The sequence below is a fragment of the Tasmannia lanceolata genome, unplaced genomic scaffold (genome assembly GCF_043159265.1).
Source record: "Tasmannia lanceolata isolate RefF3 unplaced genomic scaffold, GAP_Taslan_0.1 ptg000013l, whole genome shotgun sequence".
Lineage (NCBI taxonomy): Eukaryota > Viridiplantae > Streptophyta > Magnoliopsida > Canellales > Winteraceae > Tasmannia > Tasmannia lanceolata.
This window is the reverse complement of record NW_027518690.1, coordinates 43,133,836-43,155,489: the sequence shown is the minus strand read 5'-3', so window position 1 is coordinate 43,155,489 and position 21,654 is coordinate 43,133,836. Positions and strand designations below refer to the sequence as shown.

The window sequence follows — 21,654 nt, the reverse complement described above, 5'->3', positions numbered from 1 at the left end:
TCGTTCGGATGCGAGTGTTCCATCTCCTGTGGTTTAAACCCAAGGAAGAAGTAGGTGCAATCACACCTGCACAAATGCACTGGATCCCATTAAAACTCCAAAATTAAGCCCTCGCTAGAGGAGGGAGGGTCCACCTCAGTCCCTCCTGTGTTACATGGCCCGCTCTTTCAGCATATAGCCTGGCGGATGTCCGATGGAGGCTGTCCACCAGACTTTTGCTTGATAATGCACGTGTAAATGTGTTGTGACCGTGTGGGAATGTAAGCGAGCAATGTGGTTCTTTTTAAAGTAATTTATTATTCTTTATTTTAAAGGATTTGCTCGCGTCCATCGCATAAGGCACCTTGTGGATTGGCTGTTGCATCCACAAAATGCCCTGCGACTCTAAAGTGATTTTGAGAGTAAAAACTATATTCCAATTAGTCATCAAAGATTATGATTTAGCCAAATATACCATAAATGTAAATTTCCACCTACACGAGGGCACATATAAAACCTTATAAATGTAAATTCTTTAATTAATATCCTATAAATGTAAATTTCAAAATATACCATAAATGTAAATTTCTCTAGATTTATTGATTTTATATGTGATCGCATGTAAGTGTAATATTTTAAAAAATAAAAAATTACATCAGAGCTCATATGGTTTGATGATCCAAGCCGTTCATTTGTTGGGCCTTCACATATATAGGTTCTACCTCAAAAATCAATTCTATAAAATGATCTTAACCCTCCGATCTGTAGAGGTTTTTATTTTAGAATCATCCTATGTAGCATGTTATTTTACACATCTTTCAAATGAGCAATAGGACCAGAAGGTACAAAACCATGTGGGTTGCCTCATGATGGTCTACAAAGATCAATGGTCTAAATGAAACATACATGTCTCCAAGTGGGACCCAAGACTTGATCTCGACGGTGACAATCAGCCTAGTCCGTCCCTTATTTTGATCAACTATATGAAATACTGACCTATACAATATAACTGAGTAGGTGAAGAGACCCAACCCATTTACACTTGAAATTCCATCAGTTGAGACATTTCGATTGTGTGGAATGGCTTTGGAAAAGATGGAGTTCGAGCAGAGAACTTTCCAGAGATGTGTTGCATGGGTGGCCGAGTTTGTGGATTTGCATTTATGCACGCGAGTGCCATTGACACTGCCAGAAAAACTTCATTTCCAACTTGGTCTTCGGGATTTGGGAGCCGTGGGTCTAACACATCCTTTACCCGTAGATTTTGGCCAACTTCAGATGATGAAGTTAACAAGGAAGAGATGATATCTCCAGGGTGCCTTCCCATTATCACTTCAAGTGCTAAAACCCCAAAGCTATATACATCGCATTTCTCCGTCACTCTCATTGTGTAAGCAAGCTCTGCCAAAAAAAAAAAAAAAGAAAGAAAAACAAGTCAAATGACATAAAATTTCTTGGCAAATATTTTGTCCTTCCGTAGGTGAGCCAAATGACATAACAATAAATAAGACAATTTTCTAAACAATTATACCGCAACAATAAAGTAGGCACAATATAGGAGGAAATAACCTGGAGCAACATATCCACGAGTGCCTGCAAATTCTGTCCAGTTGGATGAATCCGGCATTAGAATTCTAGCAGTACCAAAATCAGATACGTGAGCCTCAAATTCTGAATCCAATAAAACATTTTTGCTAGAGATATCTCGATGAACTATTGGCGGGTCGCAATCATGGTGCATGTATGATAAAGAATGTGCCACAGCTTTAATAATATTAACCCTCTTCACCCAATCCAACTCCATCGCACCTTCGTCACTGCTTAGTATATTAGCCAAATTTCCTCTTTCTATATACTCATAAATGAGAAACATACATCGACGGTGGGAGCAAAACCCGTAAAGCTTGACAACATTGCGGTGACGGATTTCTGTTAATGCACGTACCTCATTTCTAAAACTTCTCTGATCAATTTGCTCGCCATCTTCCAATTTGTGAAGTTGTTTTACAGCTACTGTTTGCCCTGTTGGCAGATATGCTTTGTAAACTCTCCCATATCCGCCTTCCCCAATGCAGTATCTGTCATCAAAATCCTCTGTTGCTTCAATGATATCTTCATAAGAAATACACCCATCCCAATTCCATATCGAAAATAGGTCTTTATTCCTTTCATTTCTTTGTCCCTCTGCATTTCTTGTGCTGAACCAAAAAAAGGAAGAAATGCCAAAAACTAGAAGTAGAAGGAATAGTGCGCTCAAAAGAGGAAGAATGATCAATATGATAACGTTGTGTCTCTTTTTTGGTTCACCATTGTTTATTGGCTTGGAATTGCATGGTTGCAAACCTTGCGCTTTGCCGCATAAACCTTTGTTGCCGAGAAATGTCCCTTGTTGGAAGGCTTTGCTGTTAGGAAGGCTACCCACCAAATTATTGTATGATAAATCAATCGATGTCAAGCTGAGCATATTTTCTAGAGAAGATGGAATTGACCCAGAAAGCCTGTTGTGGGAGAGATTTAAGATTTCCAGCATGTGTAATTTTTGCAGTTGGGGCGATATTTCTCCTGTAAGCATGTTAAAACTAAGATCTAGCATAATTTGCAGCTCTGCTAGATTGCCAATTTGAAATGGAATGCTTCCATTCAAATGATTTCTGCTTAAGTTCAAAGAATGCAATTTCGAGCAATCTTCTAGTTGTTCTGGTATCGATCCACTCAGTTTGTTTGCTGATAGGTCCAAGATCTCCAAATTGGACAGTTTTCCCATTTCTGATGGTATCCGACCAGAAAGTTGGTTACCATTTAAACTCATGTTATATAAAGCTGTCAAGCTCCCCAATTCCTTTGGAATCTCTCCGACCAAAAGGTTTGAAGAAAGGTCGAATAGTGCTAGTTGAATCAACTGTCCAAACTCCGGTGGTATTTTACCAGCTATCAAGTTCCCTGAGAACTTTAAACTTGTCAAACTTTTACACTTGGCCCAAGTTGGAGAGAGTTCACCAGACAAACAGTTGTGGCTCAAGTTAATATATGTTAGATTTGGACAAACTCCAAAGTCTTCGGACATATTTCCGGAGAGCTGGTTTCCTTGGATATAAACACTGGTTAAGTACGTGCAGTTTGACCAGCTTTTTGGGATGGGACCCGAAAGTTGATTGTGAGATAGAGTTAGAAAGGCTAGCTTTTTAAGATCACCCAAAGAGGCCGGAATTGCACCATTAAGATGGTTATAGGACATTTCCAGATCAGCCATATTTTTCAAATTTCCTATTTCTTCAGGGATGAGGCCGGAGAGATTATTGTTGTAGAGTTGCAACGTGACAAGGTTGGTCAAGTTTCCTAATGTGGAAGGAATGGAACCTGCTAGAATGTTATCGGTCATTTTTAGATCAGCCATATTTTTCAAATTTCCTATTTCTTTTGGGATGGGGCCAGAGAGCTTATTGCTGTGAAGGTACAACGTGACAAGGTTGGTCAAGTTTCCTATTGCGGAAGGAATGGAACCTGTTAGAATGTTATCGAACATTTCTAGATCAGCAATATTTTTCAAATATCCTATTTCTTCAGGGATGGGGCCAGAGAGATTATTGTTGTAGAGGTACAGCGTGACAAGGTTGGTCAAGTTTCCTATTGCGGAAGGAATGGAACCTGTTAGAATGTTAGAGTACATGCCCAACTCAACCATATTTTTCAAATTTCCTATTTCTTTAGGGATGGGACCAGAGAGCTTATTGTTGTAGAGGTTCAACGTGACAAGGTTGGTCAAGTTTCCTATTGTGGAAGGAATGGAACCTGTTAGAATGTTATCGGACATTGCCATATTAGCCATATTTTTCAAATATCCTATTTCTTCAGGGATGGGGCCAGAGAGATTATTGTTGTAGAGGTACATCGTGACATGGTTGGTCAAGTTTCCTATTGCGGAAGGAATGGAACCTGTTAGAATGTTAGAGTACATGCCCAACTCAACCATATTTTTCAAATTTCCTATTTCTTTAGGGATGGGACCAGAGAGCTTATTGTTGTAGAGGTTCAACGTGACAAGGTTGGTCAAGTTTCCTATTGTGGAAGGAATGGAACCTGTTAGAATGTTATCGGACATTCCTAGATCAGCCATATTTTTCAAATATCCTATTTCCTCAGGGATGGGGCCGGAGAGATTATTGATGTGAAGGTACAACGTGACAAGGTTGGTCAAGTTTCCTATTGTAGAAGGAATGGAGCCCGTTAGAATGTTATCGGACATGTCTAGTTCAACGATATGTTTCAAATATCCTATTTCTTTGGGGATGGAGCCAGAGAGCTTATTGTTGTAGAGGTACAACGTGACAAGGTTGGTCAAGTTTCCTATTGCGGAAGGAATTGTTCTGAAGAGTGCATTGTTGCTAAGATCAAGATTGGCAAGTTTGGGAAAGGAAGAGAATTTGAAGTTATAGAGCTTACCTTGCAAACCTACAGCTGTTAGGTTTATTTGAGTGACACTTCCTTCGTGGTTACATGTTATTCCCCTCCAATTGCATGGGCTTTTACTGGTGGCATTGTGAAGCGACCATGAATTGAGAGGAGCTTGGTTAAGGAGGCTAGCTTTCCAGCCGAGGAGAGCCTCTGCTTCTACTGAATTTGCCGTTGTTGAACGGCAAGAAAGCATCGGAAAGCAGAAAAGTAAAGAGAAGAGGGAGAGAGATTTCTCAAAGGCCATGGTTGTTGGTGGTGTTTGAGTTTTTTGGCTCATGTTGGATGTAGATTTATAGTGAAAAAGTCGTGTGTCCTTCTATGCCGTGCGTTGAGGGGAACAATTGTGTAGCACATCTATTCTTGTAGCAGACAATTAATGTGGCCCCACTCGTAATTTTCTAAGCGTGGAAGAACCGTAGTCTTTTCTTCTTCTTGATCATTCACCACATAAACTAATCTTATTAGCTCACGCTGTGTTTTACCGTGAAGAGGTTGAGGACACATGTATGATCCTAGCCGTTTAATTTTTGGGACAAGTGGTTGAAAGATCGGGACGCCATTCCATGGAGGTCTGCAGATGTTGTAAAGGAAATTCTTGACATACGGCATGTCTCGCTCCGTTCCAAGAAATAGAGAGCTGAGTCATCACTTCCCTAAATTCCAAGTTTCTCTCAACAAAGCGACTGATCTGTCGGTTAGGATCATCTTATGGTATAGATATTTTGGGAGAAAGAGGTGTGGCACCTAAAAGCCCATATTAATATAGTAGGGAATCAAATTAGAACGTAAAGAGTTTAGACTCCCTCCCGGGCTCCACGGCCCATATCCGGTAGCTATGGAATGCTCTTCACTTATTCTCCACCTCTATTTCTACTTATGCCTCGCCTCACATCCCTGCAAATAACCGATAGCCAGTCCTTCCCAACCTTAAAGGATCAAAATACAACTCAGTTTATTTTGACTATCTAAAAGTCACTTTCTATTTCGAATATTCGAAATAATAATTCACAGATTTATTGTAACTTATCTTTCTTGTCCCAAGCTTATGTATTTTACAAATTATCACAAAACCAAGAAGTTATTAACAAGTATGATAACTTATATGCTTGAATGAGTTAGAAATGACTGAATTGCTTGAATGAGTTAGAAAAAAATATCAATGAGTTAGAAAAAAAATATGCCAGCCTCGAGAGCATAGATAGTACGCAAGCTAGCAAGAAACAACCTAAGGGCAGGCTAGGCTTGAGTACATAGGCAACAATGCTTTAGAACGAAATTGCATAAGTGAACAAGTAAGCTAAAGGCAGACTTTCATTTTTCTTCTAGGACGACCTTGAAGGAGTGAGTCGTATGCGCTTTAGGGGGGTAAAGACCGGTACAATCCAGACAAATAGAAGCAAAACCATCCATATCTACTTTCAGTCCCTCTACCCGGTGTATGTCGGTCTTTTCATATACTTTGAATCGTGATTCGGTAGGGGTGCAGCGGTGAACAGAACCTTCCAATAAGAAGGTAAACTCAATTGCTTAGGAGGCAGCTGTAGTCTTCCGGGCCTTTTCCAAGCAAGGAGAGTCGAGTTCGGAAAGCTGCTTCTACTTCCACTTCTCTCTTACAGCAACACGGGAAGTTGCAATTGCAAGTCAGAAGCTGGCAATCCCGCCTTTGGGAAATCCCTCCTTTGAAGTGAAAGATGTTGTTTTCCGGAGGGGGTGCCTCGGGTCCCGATGGTTTTTCTGGGGGGTCGTTCATGAGTGATAGAAACAACGCTCGTAAGGAGTCCTATTAAAACAAGGAAATATAGGCCTGCCTGCCATCCACACCAGAATAGATGGAGTTTTCCCAAAAAATCTGCTAGTGGAGGAAGACCTCCTAGGGATAAGAGACATAGGGCTGAAGAGAGAGCCAAAAAAGGATCTTTCGTGTATAATCCTGCATAATCTCGAATGTTATCAGTTCCGGTATGTAGACCAAATAAGACAATACGAGCAAAAGTTCCTAGATTCATGGAGATATAGAACAACATATAAGTTATCATGCTTGCATATCCATCATTTGAGTCTCCAACAATTATTCCAATAATTACATATCCGATTTGACCTATGGACGAATATGCAAGCAAACGTCTCATGCTTGCTTGAGAGCATAGAAGTTATCATACTTGTTAATAACTTTTTGGTTATTGATATATTTTTTATTCCCTCAATGCTGCTTTGTTTCACCTCTTTACCGCTCAATCAATACTTCTTAAATCTTTTTGTGGATGCATGAGCAGGATTTCAAAAATAAGTATGGTCAGATGGAAGCAAGGCTCAGTGATGCTCACGAGAGACTCAGGTGATTAAGATGTTATTTTAAAAAAAAAACTTAGAAAAATATTTGTGGAATATTTGTTTACCCAAGGGCTACAACAAAAAAGATTTTTAGGGGCGGTAAGACCGCTGGTGAAAGTGCCAAAAACCGATATCTCTCTCACCCACGTCTGTGCCCCTCTCTTACATTAGGTAAACTAATATTACATGTTTTCATAGCTGCTAAATATGCCCAAAGAAAAAACAAATAATCACCTAAATAGGAAACAGTGGTCAAGAGGACGTGCGATGGAAGCGATAAGATTTTAGCTTCGGATAACTATAGTTTATACAATGCCTTTTAAACTTTTTTACCATGTATTTTAGCTATCTATCTTTGTAAGCATGATATTGATTATGCTGTCAAATATTCTTAATATGCATGGAAATGAACTGGTGCCCCGGAAAAACTTGTTGATTATAAATGGGACCTACTTACTTGATAATTCCTCATCACTCACACTCAGCTAAACTTGCTAATTGGATTTCCAAATGTAATAATCCAATCGTGTGTACAAAACGTTAAAAACTTCGTAGTTCAAAGGCGTTTCTGCAACAAACGATCAGTTTGGATCTTCCAACAGGGTGGGCCCAATGTAAACCATTCAGTTTTTGAGCTCCAACAGCCCAACCTAAGTAGCACGTACCCCAAAATTTTTCTATGTAGGATGATCCTAACCTTCCTATCATTCGGTAGAGTTTTCTATACGGTGTACTTTGTTTATTTTTATTGGCAAAGATTTATTTTACTTTTCTAATGGGTGTAGTTTATCTACATATTAGAGGGTTAGAATAGTAAGATGGGGATGATTTTGGAGCAATGCATATCTACATTGGGGCCCAACAAATGAACGGTTTAGAAGATATGTACATTTTGTGATGCACACAAATGGATGTAGGGGTGGACATGGTTCGGTTCGGTTCCGGCGTATACTCAGAACCGAACCATGTGCAATCTGTTCCTAGAATTTGGAACCAGAACCAAACCATATACTTTGGTACCAAACCGAACCAGAACCGAAGTTGATCGGTTCGGTTCGGTTTTGGGTATACCCAACCTTTATTTTTTTTCCTTTGCATAAAAGCAACCAAGCAAGGTTTGAAAAGGTTATGTAATGTAACAATGAATATAGTGACAATGAACAGAGTCACTTTACATCTCTCGATGGGCCATGATAGATGAGCACAGACGTGTCGAGCAGGAGCCTTGTATTTACTTGGCTGAGGATTGGAATCATAAATGTACCAATCAAATAGTGCCAACTTATAATCAACACATCTTATTGAAACAATCGACATTTTTAATTAGGTAGGTGATATATTCGACCCTTTTCTTACTTGGGACAGCCCTCATGTGTATTTACAACTACCTTTTTACATTAGAGGAGGCTGTCCCGATTAAGAAAAAGGGGTGAATATATCATTTCCCTCTAACTATAGTCTATTTGGAAGGCCCCCTCACTCATGACTTTTCTTCTACATGGGTGACGCCTCCAAGGTAGAGAGATAGAGGGTTCATATCTTGCATAAGAATTGCTCTCGTTTCATTTATTTCCAAACCATATGGCTTTTCTAAGGCAACGGAGAAAGACACATAGGGAGTCGATTTAAGATATTTAGGGGGTCGATTTATCATTGGCCTAAAAAAAAAACTAGCTACTTGCAATGTGTTATTTTCAACGAAAAAAAGTGAAATTTGACAGGGAAAAGCAGTAGCATTCATCCGACGGGCGTCATAGTGAATCGCCAATGTACATAGACATTATTACCTTTGGAATGTCCGGTGTGAGGAGATAAGAAGAGACGACTAATGTGGGAGTGGGTCCTCAATGTATTAAGAAGAGATGACTAACGTGGGAGTGGGTCCTCAATGTATAAAGTTGGAGTGTGTTTTTCCTCATCTTCTTATTGTTATTGATGTGTTTTTCGTCCCTCTATGTCTGCTTTTTTCCATGGAGATTAAGGGTATGGTCCCAAAGTTGACTACTTGAATGAACATATATGGGACCCACTTGGATGATAATGCCTCATCAGTCCCATGTAACTAATCTGACTAGTTCTATTTTGTGTTGATTACCAGGTCTGTAATTAAGTGAATGATATGTGTGAGTTGGTGTGTGATGTGTGTTGAACGGATGGGCGTGCCAATTTGTAAAGTAAATAACCAACATACTAAGGGCAATTGACTTCCGTCCCTGGGATTGGATTTCAGGCGATTAAGAAGAAGAAGAAGAGGGCAACCCAATTTCTTTCTTGGGATCTAATGCCATTTGTTTAACAAAATTAAGGACATTCGAAGGGGCAAGATGCCAGAGTAGTGATCATGGCTCTATCGTCAATGCACGCAAAATACAAACGACTCGACAGAGATTGACATGAATCGATTAAATTCTTAATAAAACAAATACAAATAGATGCCAGTGCAATGGATAAAGAATTAAAGAGAAATGCTAACTGAATATGATGAAAGCATTATGGGAGGAGTCCATGCATGGTGCATTTATAATGGCACACAAAAATGTTACATTAAATGAATAAAAAATGCTCCTCGGCAAGTTGGTCCAATGGGAGAACTCTTGTAGGTATTTTTTCTGGGGTGCCATTCAGTTTAACATTCTTCTTATAATTATAAGTGCAGAATCATTAAGCTCTCTTTGGGATCAATGACTGATCAATTCTAGTATTCCAGATGGGAATATGTATATATAATCAAGTATTCCATTGGCCTCATGGTGGGTGAGTCATCAGATACCAAGTAAATGAAATTGTTTTCTCGGTAGTCGCACTCATCTCTTGGGTTGTTACTCTTCTCAACTACCTATCATCTGATCGGGAGACCCAATTAAAACAAAAGTGTACGAACGGCATCGATTGATGCGATTTGTCCCAACTGGAATAAGTTTGGGGGAGGACTATGAGTCTTTTGTGAGTACGCGACTTTTCCACATCTTCTCCCATCCGATGGAGTCAATGTACATAAATGGCAGCGGTTGAACATTCATGTCATGGGCCTCATAGAGATTAATTGGGCCAAAGTACATAGATTTTATTAAGCTTCTATGCCGTGTGTTCATGGGAGTTGAAATATTGTCTCCTTCTATGCCGTGGGTTGATGGGAGTTGAGATAAACTTTGACATCTATTCCCGTATAGGGACTTGCTAGGCCATTTAGCGGAAAGCCATTTTGCGGCTGGCTTTTGCATGTGAGAACAGCCACATCATCAGATACATTAAATGCATGAGACAAAATCTTCCGAGAAGTGAACATGCGGCCGGCTGTACGTTCCCGGCTTCCCATATGCAAATGCAAAAACTTCCGCAAAATTGCCTATCAAGTCTCTCCCGTATAACATAATCCGAACTTATATTTTTCAATGAACATCCAACAGCAGACTGATCGAACTTATGCAGATGATGTTTATATAATATTGTAGCATGTTATTTTACACATCTGTCAAATGAGCAATGGGACCAAAAGGTGAGAATTTATATAGTGGGACACAAGACTTGATTTCGAGGTGGCTATCAGCCTAGTTTATCTCTTATTTCTATCAAATACACTGACCTAATAAGCAAAAGTGAGTAACTTGCAAAGTGGTTTTTTTTTCCTTTGCATAAAAGCAACTTAGCAAGATTTGAAAAGGTGAGAATTTATATAGTGGCCGACCGTGAGATTTACAAGGGCAGCCTTTGGTTTTTTATCCAGTCAAACTACCTTTTTTGACTTCCCCTTGAGATCAAAAATCAAATGCGATGGGTTTTGCCACCCTGCCCTTGTAAATCTCATGGTCGGACATCATATAAAAACTCTAAAAAGGTTATGTAATGTGACAATAAATATAGTGACAATGAACAGAGTCACGTTAAAGAGAAATGCATGGTGCATCTATAATGGCACACAAAAATGTTAAATTAAATGAATAATAAAATGGATTTTTTATATGATGCCCGACCGTGAGATTTTCAAGGGCAGGGTGTCAAAACCATGCCCACCTGATTTTCCATTTGGTCAATCCATCTTTTTGACTTCCCACTTAGATGAAAAATCATGTGGGCAGGACTTTGACACGGTTTTAACACCCTGTCCTTGAAAATCTCACAGTCGGGCATCATATAAAAACTCAATAAAATGCACCTCAGCAAGTTGGACCAATGGGAGCACTCTTGTAGGTATTTTTTTCTCGGGTGCCTTTCATTTTAACATTCTTCTTATGAATCATTAAGCTATTTTTGGGATCAATGACTATGTTCAATTCTAGTATTCCATTGGATCCACACCACCAAAGTAGATTATTTATTGTTTTACGCTTACATTTTCCGTGCTATTATAAACACGATGGAATAATTATTCCACTTCAGTGACGTGGATCCATTGGGGGCGCACTTGCTGCCGGTGTTTGCAAGGACACCCTTCAATTTAGCATTCCTCTAATCATGAAGTGTGATACTAAGTAAATGAAACTGTTTTCTCGATAGTCACACTCATCTCTTGGGTTGTAACTCTTCTCAACTACCTATCATCTGATCGGGCGGCCCTTATTAAAACAAAAGTGTACGAACAGCATCGATGGATGCGATTTGCCGATTTGTTCCCAAAAGAGCCTATAAGTTTTTGGGGGAGGACTATGAGTCTTTTGTGAGTACGCGACTTTTCCACATCTTCTCCCATCCAATGGGCCTCATGGTGGGTGAGTCAATAATGTACATCTTCTCCCATCCAATGGGCCTCATGGTGGGTGAGTCAATAATGTACATAAATGGCAGCGGTTGAACATTCATGTCATGGGCCTCATAGAGATTAATTGGGCCAGAGTACATAGATTTTATTAAGCTTCTATGCCGTGTGTTGATGGGAGTTTAAATATTGTCTCCTTCTATGCCGTGTGTTGATGGGAGTTTAAATATTGTCTCCTTCTATAATGGCACACAAAAATGTAAAATTAAATGAATAATAAAATGCACTTTTGTGAGTTGGTCCAATGGGGGCGCCCTTGTAGCTGGTTTTTGCTAAGGCACCCTTCAGTTTAACATTCTTAAATTTTCATTTATGGTAGTTATGGTTGTAATTTTCTGTGCCATCTTAAGTGCAAATTGACTTGGGGTGCCCTATACTCCCTTTTTTGCAAGGGCGCCTGTGTATCTAGCATTCCCAAAATCATTGAAAAGATATAAGGCAATTTTATAATTTTAATGAAGTTTATTGGCATGGATTTGATTTCCTTTAATTTTTTGTCCACGTTTAATTTTACATTTCCTTCCCTATAATACCCATTCACATCCGAGAGTATTTTAATCCATTACCTATAAATTCGCGCTTCAGAATCAGTATTTGAACGTGATAGAGCAAATGTAAAGTAACTAGCTGTTAGACCCTAAAACCAATGGCATAGGCATTGGCTTGTAGTGGCACCTTGCACCATTGCCAATAGCCAAGATGGGCCTAGGGAGTTAGGACAATATGAAACAAGGTGGGAAGAAGGCCATGGGACTGAGGCTTTGGCATGGGATAGAGCATAGGCATGGGCTATGCATAGCTTGAACGGGCAAGGATTGGTGGGCACTGGATCCGTGGGCACTGACTGGGGCTGGTGGGCAATGGATTGGCGGGCAACGATAAGCCAATAAGCATGTGGCAAGTGGCCAGCACCTAGGCGTAGTGCCCAAGCTTTGCACATGGAGGCAGCGGTTACAAATGGTTCAGAATGGGCTACCCGCATGCTTGGACTGGAATGCAACAGTTGGGCAGTTACAAATGTTTGAAAACAAGGAAGGCAACAGTTGGGCGGTTTTGGCACTGGAATGTATACATGGCTGGACGGTTTTGGTTGGTTTTGCCAAGTGTTGACTCATGATTTGTAAGTGCAAATGCACATGGATTGTTGAATGTGTTGTACATTGGCCAATAGCCTTTAGGCACTATGTAAATGGGCCAATGGCCTTGAGTTGGTTGCCAAAACTACTCTATATGTGGCAAAAACGACCAAGCACATAGGAAATGGATTTTTGTGTGTATTGTGAGAGAAAAGCTTCCTTGTAATGGCTTTGGTCCAACACATCCTTTAGCCGTAGATGTTGGCTACCTTCAGATGATGATGATAAGGAGGAGATGATATCTCCAGGGTGCCTTCCCATTATAACTTCAAGTGCTAAAACCCCAAAGCTATATACATCGCATTTCTCGGTCAGTCTTACTGTGTAAGGAAGCTCTGCCAAAAAAATCAAAAAATCAGAAAACATAAAATTTCTAGGGATTTGGTGGGAAATTTCGCGGAAAGCCATTTCGAGGTTGGCTTTTGCACTTGAGAACTGCCACACATGTTGACTTTTTGGCAGATTTTGTCTTATTTATTTAATTCATCTCAGGTGGCTGTTCTATAATGCAAAAGCCAGCAACGAAATAGCTTTCCATGAAATTGCCCAATAAATCCCAAATTTCTATGTTAAACAATCCTCTTAATTATTTAAAAACTTAGGGCCACTTTGAATACTTCCAAACAATATATATGCATCGGAAAAAAAAGACTTCCCTGGTCTAGCAAGAATGATTTTTTCCAAGAAAATGTAGAAATTTTGTTTTTAGGGAAATGTTATCAGCACCACTGTATTTTGATGATTGCACTCCTCACTTTATTAAAAGTATGGTATGGCCCTCACCACATGATGATCCGAACCGTCCTTTAGATTGGTCACAGCCTAAATAGGTTGTGCCCCAAGAATCAATTCCATAGGTTGATCCTAACCCTCCGATCTATAGAGGGTTAGGATCAACCCTCTAACATTCAGATCGGAGGGTTAGGATCAACCGATGTAAATGATTTTGGGGGCACAACTTATTTAGGCTGTGGCCCACTAATGGACGGTTTGGATCATCCTATGGTGCGGGCCATACCGTACTTTTAATAAAATAAGGAGAGCCCTCTGCAAAAAATAGTAGTGCTGATAACATTTCCCTATTTTTAATATGGCTCTGTTTCTTTCCACATAAATGGCATAAGAAGAATTTTATGCTAAACATTTTATGTTGAAAGAAAGCCTATGGAAGGAAAAAATTCTACGGAAAATGAGTATCCAAACATTAGATAAGACAATTTTTAGGGAAAGTTTTTACCAAAAATTCCATAAGGTGTTCTTCTGACCGTTGGATCAAATCAGTGCTGGCTAGCAACTCATCATCAGGCAAAAATATTCCAGGAGATGACCGGCTAAAGGTGGCCCATCAGGCACAATAATGTTACACATATAAAAAGAAATGTTCTAATATTTCGTAGAAAAATTCAAAATCTAAACACTCCATATCCTAATCAAACATTCTAAAGTTGGATAATTTACAAAAAAATTGGATACATACTCGTTACCGTACCAGTAATTTTCTTATAGAAAAATTTGTATTAAATTTTCTTATATTGTTTTGGGTGACCAAGAACTATGATAGTGAATCTCTGCTGTATCTCTTGAACACAGGCCCAATAGCATACTCGTTACACCTGCCCCAGAACATGACAATAAATTAACATGCAATTTTCCAAATAATTATACTTCTACAGTAAACTAAGCAATGTATGTGGGGAACTAACCTGGAGCAACATATCCGTAAGTGCCTGTAAGTTCTGTCCAATTAGATGAATCAGAGACATGAGCCTCAAATTCTGAATCCAATAAAATATTTTTGCTAGAGATATCTCGATTAAGTATCGGCTGGATGCAATCATGGTGCATGTATGATAAAGAATGGGCCACAACTTTAATAATATTATGCAACTCCATTGCCCCTTCCTCGCTGCTTAGGATATTAGCCAAATTTCCTCTTTCCATATTCTCATAAACAAGAAACATACATCGAGGATGAGAACAAAACCCGTAAAGCTTGACAATGTTGCGGTGACGGATTTCTGTTAATGCCCTTACCTCATTTATGAAACTTCTCTGGTCAATATGCTCGCTATCTTCTAATTTGTGAGGTTTCTTTACAGCCACTACTTGCCCTGTTGGCAAAGCTGCTTTGTAAACTCTCCCATATCCTCCCTCCCCAATGCAGTGTTTTTCATCAAAGTCCTCTATTGCATCGATGATATCTTCATATGAAATACACCAATCCGAGCTCTCTTCATTTCATTTCTCTCTTCCTCTGCATTTTTCGTTCTGTGGCAAAAATTTAATGAAATTCCAAAAACTAGAAGTAGTATCAGGGTCATCGGTTGTCTTGAAGCCTGTGAGGAGGGCGGCCAATGAGAAGGTTGATCTGTTAGCCAAGAGGGGTGTGAATAGTGATTCTTTACGATGGTTTGATTATCTTCCCCCTTGATCAGCCATGTCTTGTTCTGTTGATGCTGTGTATTTACTGTTTATGCTTTCTTATCTTGTAATCTGTTCTATTGGGCTGTCCCTTCTCAGGCTTCCCTTTCCATTCTAATATGATTCACGATTTCAAAAAAAAGAAAAAAAAAAGAAGGAATAGTGTGCTCAAAAGAGAAAGAACTTATTTTTTTGGCAACTAATTGCCAAGCCGCAAGCGAAGGTTCTTGTCAATTAGTTAACAGGAAGAAAGGGAAATTCCTTCCTATTATGAACACCTTGCCTCTATCTGGAACCCCTTTTAAAGGGCTCATCCCTGGAAAATCTTGATTGGTTCGGGAGCTTGGTGTTTGAGGGGTTTTTTTGGCTCTCTTGTTGTTGTTGGCTCCTCTGGGTTAGGCTCTCTTTGCTTGTTTTGGTGCTATGTTTCTCTGCTTTGTTGCTCTCTTTTGTTTTTTGCTGGCTTCTTTGTTTCCCTTCTCTACGAAGTTGTGGGTTGTTCTTTCTGCTTATGTTTTTGTAGCCCATGTGGCCTTTTATTGGTTTGTACTCTTCTTCATTATCAATATATCTGGTAGGGGTCCTGCCTAACCCCAGCTTACCTATAAAAAAAAAAGAAAAGAGAAAGAACTTTCAATATTTAGTGACAGGACTTGCACGATTCCAAACCCTGCGCATTGCCGCATAAACCTTTGTTGCCAACAAAAGTCTCTTGTTGGAAGGCTTTGCCGTTAGGAAGTCACCCACCAAATTATTGTATGATAAATTAACAAATGTCAAACTGCTCATATCATCTAGAGAAGATGGATTTGAGCCTGTAAGCTTATTGTGGTACCCGCACTGGGGTACCGTGATTTCATGGGCGAGTAAAATCATGACCTTCACCACCACAACACCCACTTTCAACTCCGTCGAACGAAGAGCGATGTTTGCCTCAAAATTGGAGCCGAGGATGATCTGCCCGGGTCGACCCTGGACAGGTCGGAAGTCTTGGCGAAAGTCGGGTCGGTGTGGTCCGACTCGGTCAGTGTGGGTCCTCCATCAGTGGTGGGACCTGGGAAGAAGGGTGTGGATGAGTGGATTTAGTGACGGACGAGGATGGTTCGGTTTTGAAGGAGTGGAGAATTGCGACGGAGGATCTGAAAATGAATCTTGAGTGGTGGCAGATTGACCTTCTGCAGATAAATGATGGGCCGATAAATGTTGAGGGGTTCGGGAGATTCCAGTCGGCGACAAAGACAACGGGGCGTGGCGGAAGAACATGGAGGGAGGAGGGGGTTTGTTCTCTTGCTTGGTGATTCGTTCAGATGCGAGTGTTCCATCTCCTGTGGTTTAAACCCAAGGAAGAAGTAGGTGCAATCACACCTGCACAAATGCACTGGTTTAAAGTAATTTATTATTCTTTATTTTAAGGGATTTGCTCGCGTCCATCGCATAAGGCATCTTGTGGATTTGCTGTTGCATCCACAAAATGCCCTGCGACTCTAAAGTGATTTTAAGAGTAAAAACTATAATCTATAAGTTATATTCCAATTAGTCATCAAAGATTATGATTTAGCCAAAAGTTTAACAGTTAAAATTTTTTCTAATAAATCTGTTAATTCTACTTATCTTAACGTTGCAATCAGGCCCGTTGAATCCTTCCCATGTGAAGAAGATTAGCCTCTCTCCTATCATAGATACACTGAAGTTGGCTGTCCCAAGTAGGAGGAAATATTTTATAGGGAGAAGAACATGTGTCCCCATGTAGGTGGAAATATTTTATATGAGGGCACATATATTTCCACCTACATGAGGGCACATATAAAACCTTATAAATGTAAATTCTTTAATTAAATATCCTATAAATGTAAATTTCAAATATACCATAAATGTAAATTTCTCTAGATTGTATAGATTTTATATGTGATCGCATGTAAGTGTAATTAAACAAAAATAAAATACATCGGAGCTCGTATGGTTTGATGATCCAAGCCGTTCATTTGTTGGGCCTTCACATATATAGGTTCTACCTCAAAAATCAATTCTATAAAATGATCTTAACCCTCCGATCTGTAGAGGATTTTATTTTAGAATCATCCTATGTAGCATGTTATTTTACACATCTTTCAAATGAGCAATAGGACCAGAAGGTACAAAACCATGTGGGTTGCCTCATGATGGTCTACAAAGATCAATGGTCTAAATGAAACATACATGTATCCAAGTGGGACCCAAGACTTGAACCGACGGTGACAATCAGCCTAGTCCATCCCTTATTTTGATAAACTATATGAAATACTGACCTATACAATATAACGGAGTAGGTGAAGAGACCCAACTCATTTACACTTGAAATTCCATCAGTTGAGACATTTCGATTGTGTGGAATGGCTTTGGAAAAGATGGAGTTCGAGCAGAGAACTTTCCAGAGATGTGTTGCATGGGTGGCCGAGTTTGTGGATTTGCATTTATGCACGCGAGTGCCATTGACACTGCCAGAAAAACTTCATTTCCAACTTGGTCTTCGGGATTTGGGAGCCGTGGGTCTAACACATCCTTTACCCGTAGATTTTGGCCAACTTCAGATGATGAAGTTAACAAGGAAGAGATGATATCTCCAGGGTGCCTTCCCATTATCACTTCAAGTGCTAAAACCCCAAAGCTATATACATCGCATTTCTCCGTCACTCTCATTGTGTAAGCAAGCTCTGCCAAAAAAAAAGAAAAAAAGAAAAACAAGTCAAATGACATAAAATTTCTTGGCAAACATTTTGTCCTTCCGTAGGTGAGCCAAATGACATAACAATAAATAAGACAATTTTCTAAACAATTATACCGCAACAATAAAGTAGGCACAATATAGGAAAAAATAACCTGGAGCAACATATCCACGAGTGCCTGCAAATTCTGTCCAGTTGGATGAATCCGGCATTAGAATTCTAGCAGTACCAAAATCAGATACGTGAGCCTCAAATTCTGAATCCAATAAAACATTTTTGCTTGAGATATCTCGATGAACTATTGGCGGGTCGCAATCATGGTGCATGTATGATAAAGAATGTGCCACAGCTTTAATAATATTAACCCTCTTCACCCAATCCAACTCCATCGCACCTTCGTCACTGCTTAGTATATTAGCCAAATTTCCTCTTTCTATATACTCATAAATGAGAAACATACATCGACGGTGGGAGCAAAACCCGTAAAGCTTGACAACATTGCGGTGACGGATTTCTGTTAATGCACGTACCTCATTTCTAAAACTTCTCTGATCAATTTGCTCGCCATCTTCCAATTTGTGAAGTTGTTTTACAGCTACTGTTTGCCCTGTTGGCAGATATGCTTTGTAAACTCTCCCATATCCGCCTTCCCCAATGCAGTATCTGTCATCAAAATCCTTTGTTGCTTCAATGATATCTTCATAAGAAATACACCCATCCCAATTCCATATCGAAAATAGGTCTTTATTCCTTTCATTTCTTTGTCCCTCTGCATTTCTTGTTCTGACCCAAAAAAAGGAAGAAATGCCAAAAACTAGAAGTAGAAGGAATAGTGTGCTCAAAAGAGGAAGAATGATCAATATGATAACGTTGTGCCTCTTTTTTGGTTCACCATTGTTTATTGGCTTGGAATTGCATGGTTGCAAACCTTGCGCTTTGCCGCATAAACCTTTGTTGCCGAGAAATGTCCCTTGTTGGAAGGCTTTGCTGTTAGGAAGGCTACCCACCAAATTATTGTATGATAAATCAATCGATGTCAAGCTGAGCATATTTTCTAGAGAAGATGGAATTGACCCAGAAAGCTTGTTGTGGGAGAGATTTAAGATTTCCAGCATGTGTAATTTTTGCAGTTGGGGCGATATTTCTCCTGTAAGCATGTTAAAACTAAGATCTAGCATAATTTGCAGCTCTGCTAGATTGCCAATTTGAAATGGAATGCTTCCATTCAAATGATTTCTGCTTAAGTTCAAAGAATGCAATTTCGAGCAATCTTCTAGTTGTTCTGGTATCGATCCACTCAGTTTGTTTGCTGATAGGTCCACGATCTCCAAATTGGACAGTTTTCCCATTTCTGATGGTATCCGACCAGAAAGTTGGTTACCATTTAAACTCATGTTATATAAAGCTGTCAAGCTCCCCAATTCCTTTGGAATCTCTCCGACCAAAAGGTTTGAAGAAAGGTCGAATAGTGCTAGTTGAATCAACTGTCCAAACTCCGGTGGTATTTTACCAGATATCAAGTTCCCTGAGAACTTTAAACTTGTCAAACTTTTACACTTGGCCCAAGTTGGAGAGAGTTCACCAAACAAATAGTTGTGGCTCAAGTTAATATATGTTAGATTTGGACAAACTCCAAAGTCTTCGGACATATTTCCGGAGAGCTGGTTTCCTTGGATATAAACACTGGTTAAGTACGTGCAGTTTGACCAGCTTTTTGGGATGGGACCCGAAAGTTGATTGTGAGATAGAGTTAGAAAGGCTAGCTTTTTTAGATCACCCAAAGAGGCCGGAATTGCACCATTAAGATGGTTATAGGACATTTCCAGATCAGCCATATTTTTCAAATTTCCTATTTCTTCAGGGATGGGGCCGGAGAGATTATTGTTGTAGAGTTGCAACGTGACAAGGTTGGTCAAGTTTCCTAATGTGGAAGGAATGGAACCTGCTAGAATGTTATCGGTTATTTTTAGATCAGCCATATTTTTCAAATTTCCTATTTCTTTTGGGATGGGGCCAGAGAGCTTATTGCTGTGAAGGTACAACGTGACAAGGTTGGTCAAGTTTCCTATTGCGGAAGGAATGGAACCTGTTAGAATGTTATCGGACATTTCTAGATCAGCCATATTTTTCAAATATCCTATTTCTTCAGGGATGGGGCCAGAGAGATTATTGTTGTTGAGGTACAACGTGACAAGGTTGGTCACGTTTCCTATTGCGGAAGGAATGGAACCTGTTAGAATGTTAGGGTACATGCCCAACTCAACCATATTTTTCAAATTTCCTATTTCTTTAGGGATGGGACCAGAGAGCTTATTGTTGTAGAGGTTCAACGTGACAAGGTTGGTCAACTTTCCTATTGTGGAACGAATGGAACCTGTTAGAATGTTATTAGACATTGCCATATTAGCCATATTTTTCAAATATCCTATTTCTTCAGGGATGGGGCCAGAGGGATTATTGTTGTAGAGGTACAGCGTGACATGGTTGGTCAAGTTTCCTATTGTGGAAGGAATGGAGCCCGTTAGAATGTTATCGGACATGTCTAGTTCAACGATATGTTTCAAATATCCTATTTCTTTGGGGATTGAGCCAGAGAGCTTATTGTTGTAGAGGTTCAACGTGACAAGGTTGGTCAAGTTTCGTATTGTGGAAGGAATGGAACCTGTTAGAATGTTATCGGACATTCCTAGATCAGCCATATTTTTCAAATATCCTATTTCCTCAGGGATGGGGCCGGAGAGATTATTGATGTGAAGGTACAACGTGACAAGGTTGGTCAAGTTTCCTATTGTGGAAGGAATGGAGCCCGTTAGAATGTTATCGGACATGTCTAGTTCAACGATATGTTTCAAATATCCTATTTCTTTTGGGATGGAGCCAGAGAGCTTATTGTTGTAGAGGTACAACGTGACAAGGTTGGTCAAGTTTCCTATTGCGGAAGGAATTGTTCTGAAGAGTGCATTGTTGCTAAGATCAAGATTGGCAAGTTTGGGAAAGGAAGAGAATTTGAAGTTATAGAGCTTACCTTGCAAACCTACAGCTGTTAGGTTTATTTGAGTGACACTTCTTTCGTGGTTACATGTTATTCCCCTCCAATTGCATGGGCTTTTACTGGTGGCATTGTGAAGCGACCATGAATTGAGAGGAGCTTGGTTAAGGAGGCTAGCTTTCCAGCCGAGGAGAGCCTCTGCTTCTAGAATTTTCCGTTGTTGAACGGCAAGAAAGCATCAGAAAGCAGAAAAGTAAAGAGAAGAGGGAGAGAGATTTCTCAAAGGCCATGGTTGTTGGTGGTGTTTGAGTTTTTTGGCTCATGTTGGATGTAGATTTATAGTGAAAAAGTCGTGTGTCCTTCTATGCCGTGCGTTGAGGGGAACAATTGTGTAGCACATCTATTCTTGTAGCAGACAATTAATGTGGCCCCACTCGTAATTTTCTAAGCGTGGAAGAACCGTAGTCTTTTCTTCTTCTTGATCATTCACCACATAAACTAATCTTATTAGCTCACGCTGTGTTTTACCGTGAAGAGGTTGAGACACATGTATGAACCTAGCCGTTTAATTTTTGAGACAAGTGGTTGAAAGATCGGGACGCCATTCCATGGAGGTCTGCAGATGTTGTAAAGGAAATTCTTGACATACGGCATGTCTCGCTCCGTTCCAAGAAATAGAGAGCTGAGTCATCACTTCCCTAAATTCCAAGTTTCTCTCAACAAAGCGACTGATCTGACGGTTAGGATCATCTTATGGTATAGATATTTTGGGAGAAAGAGGTGTGGCACCTAAAAGCCCATATTAATATAGTAGGGAATCAAATTAGAACGTAAAGAGTTTAGACTCCCTCCCGGGCTCCACGGCCCATATCCGATAGCTATGGAATGCTC

At 39.8% G+C, this 21,654-nt stretch overlaps 2 protein-coding genes across 2 annotated transcripts; both read right to left on the bottom strand.

The window, feature by feature from the left end:
- Positions 1–1,015: 1,015 nt before the first annotated feature.
- LOC143889204 (uncharacterized) lies at positions 1,016–4,078 on the bottom strand. Its single transcript, XM_077393390.1, has 2 exons — positions 1,549–4,078; positions 1,016–1,380 (listed from the first exon to the last, which is right to left on the bottom strand). The coding sequence occupies exons 1-2, from the start codon at positions 4,076–4,078 to the stop codon at positions 1,016–1,018; spliced, it is 2,895 nt and encodes a 964-aa protein (XP_077249505.1).
- A 13,319-nt stretch (positions 4,079–17,397) lies between these two features.
- On the bottom strand, positions 17,398–20,602 carry LOC143890170 (uncharacterized). Its single transcript, XM_077394746.1, has 3 exons — positions 20,255–20,602; positions 17,929–20,122; positions 17,398–17,762 (listed from the first exon to the last, which is right to left on the bottom strand). The coding sequence occupies exons 1-3, from the start codon at positions 20,600–20,602 to the stop codon at positions 17,398–17,400; spliced, it is 2,907 nt and encodes a 968-aa protein (XP_077250861.1).
- Between the last annotated feature and the right edge of the window lie 1,052 nt (positions 20,603–21,654).

Bases quoted from the DNA above. Each gene is read 5' to 3' on its own strand.
- LOC143889204 (XM_077393390.1), bottom strand. From the start codon at position 4,078: ATGTCCGATAACATTCTAACAGGTTCCATTCCTTCCACAATAGGAAAC. The intron at 1,381-1,548 runs GTTATTTCCTCC...TTTTTTTGGCAG, and splicing joins TCGTGGATATGTTGCTCCAG to AGCTTGCTTACACAATGAGA.
- LOC143890170 (XM_077394746.1), bottom strand. From the start codon at position 20,602: ATGTCCGATAACATTCTAACGGGCTCCATTCCTTCCACAATAGGAAAC. The intron at 20,123-20,254 runs GTCACGCTGTAC...ACAATAGGAAAG, and splicing joins TAGGAAACTTGACCAACCAT to TTGACCAACCTTGTCACGTT. The intron at 17,763-17,928 runs GTTATTTTTTCC...TTTTTTTGGCAG, and splicing joins TCGTGGATATGTTGCTCCAG to AGCTTGCTTACACAATGAGA.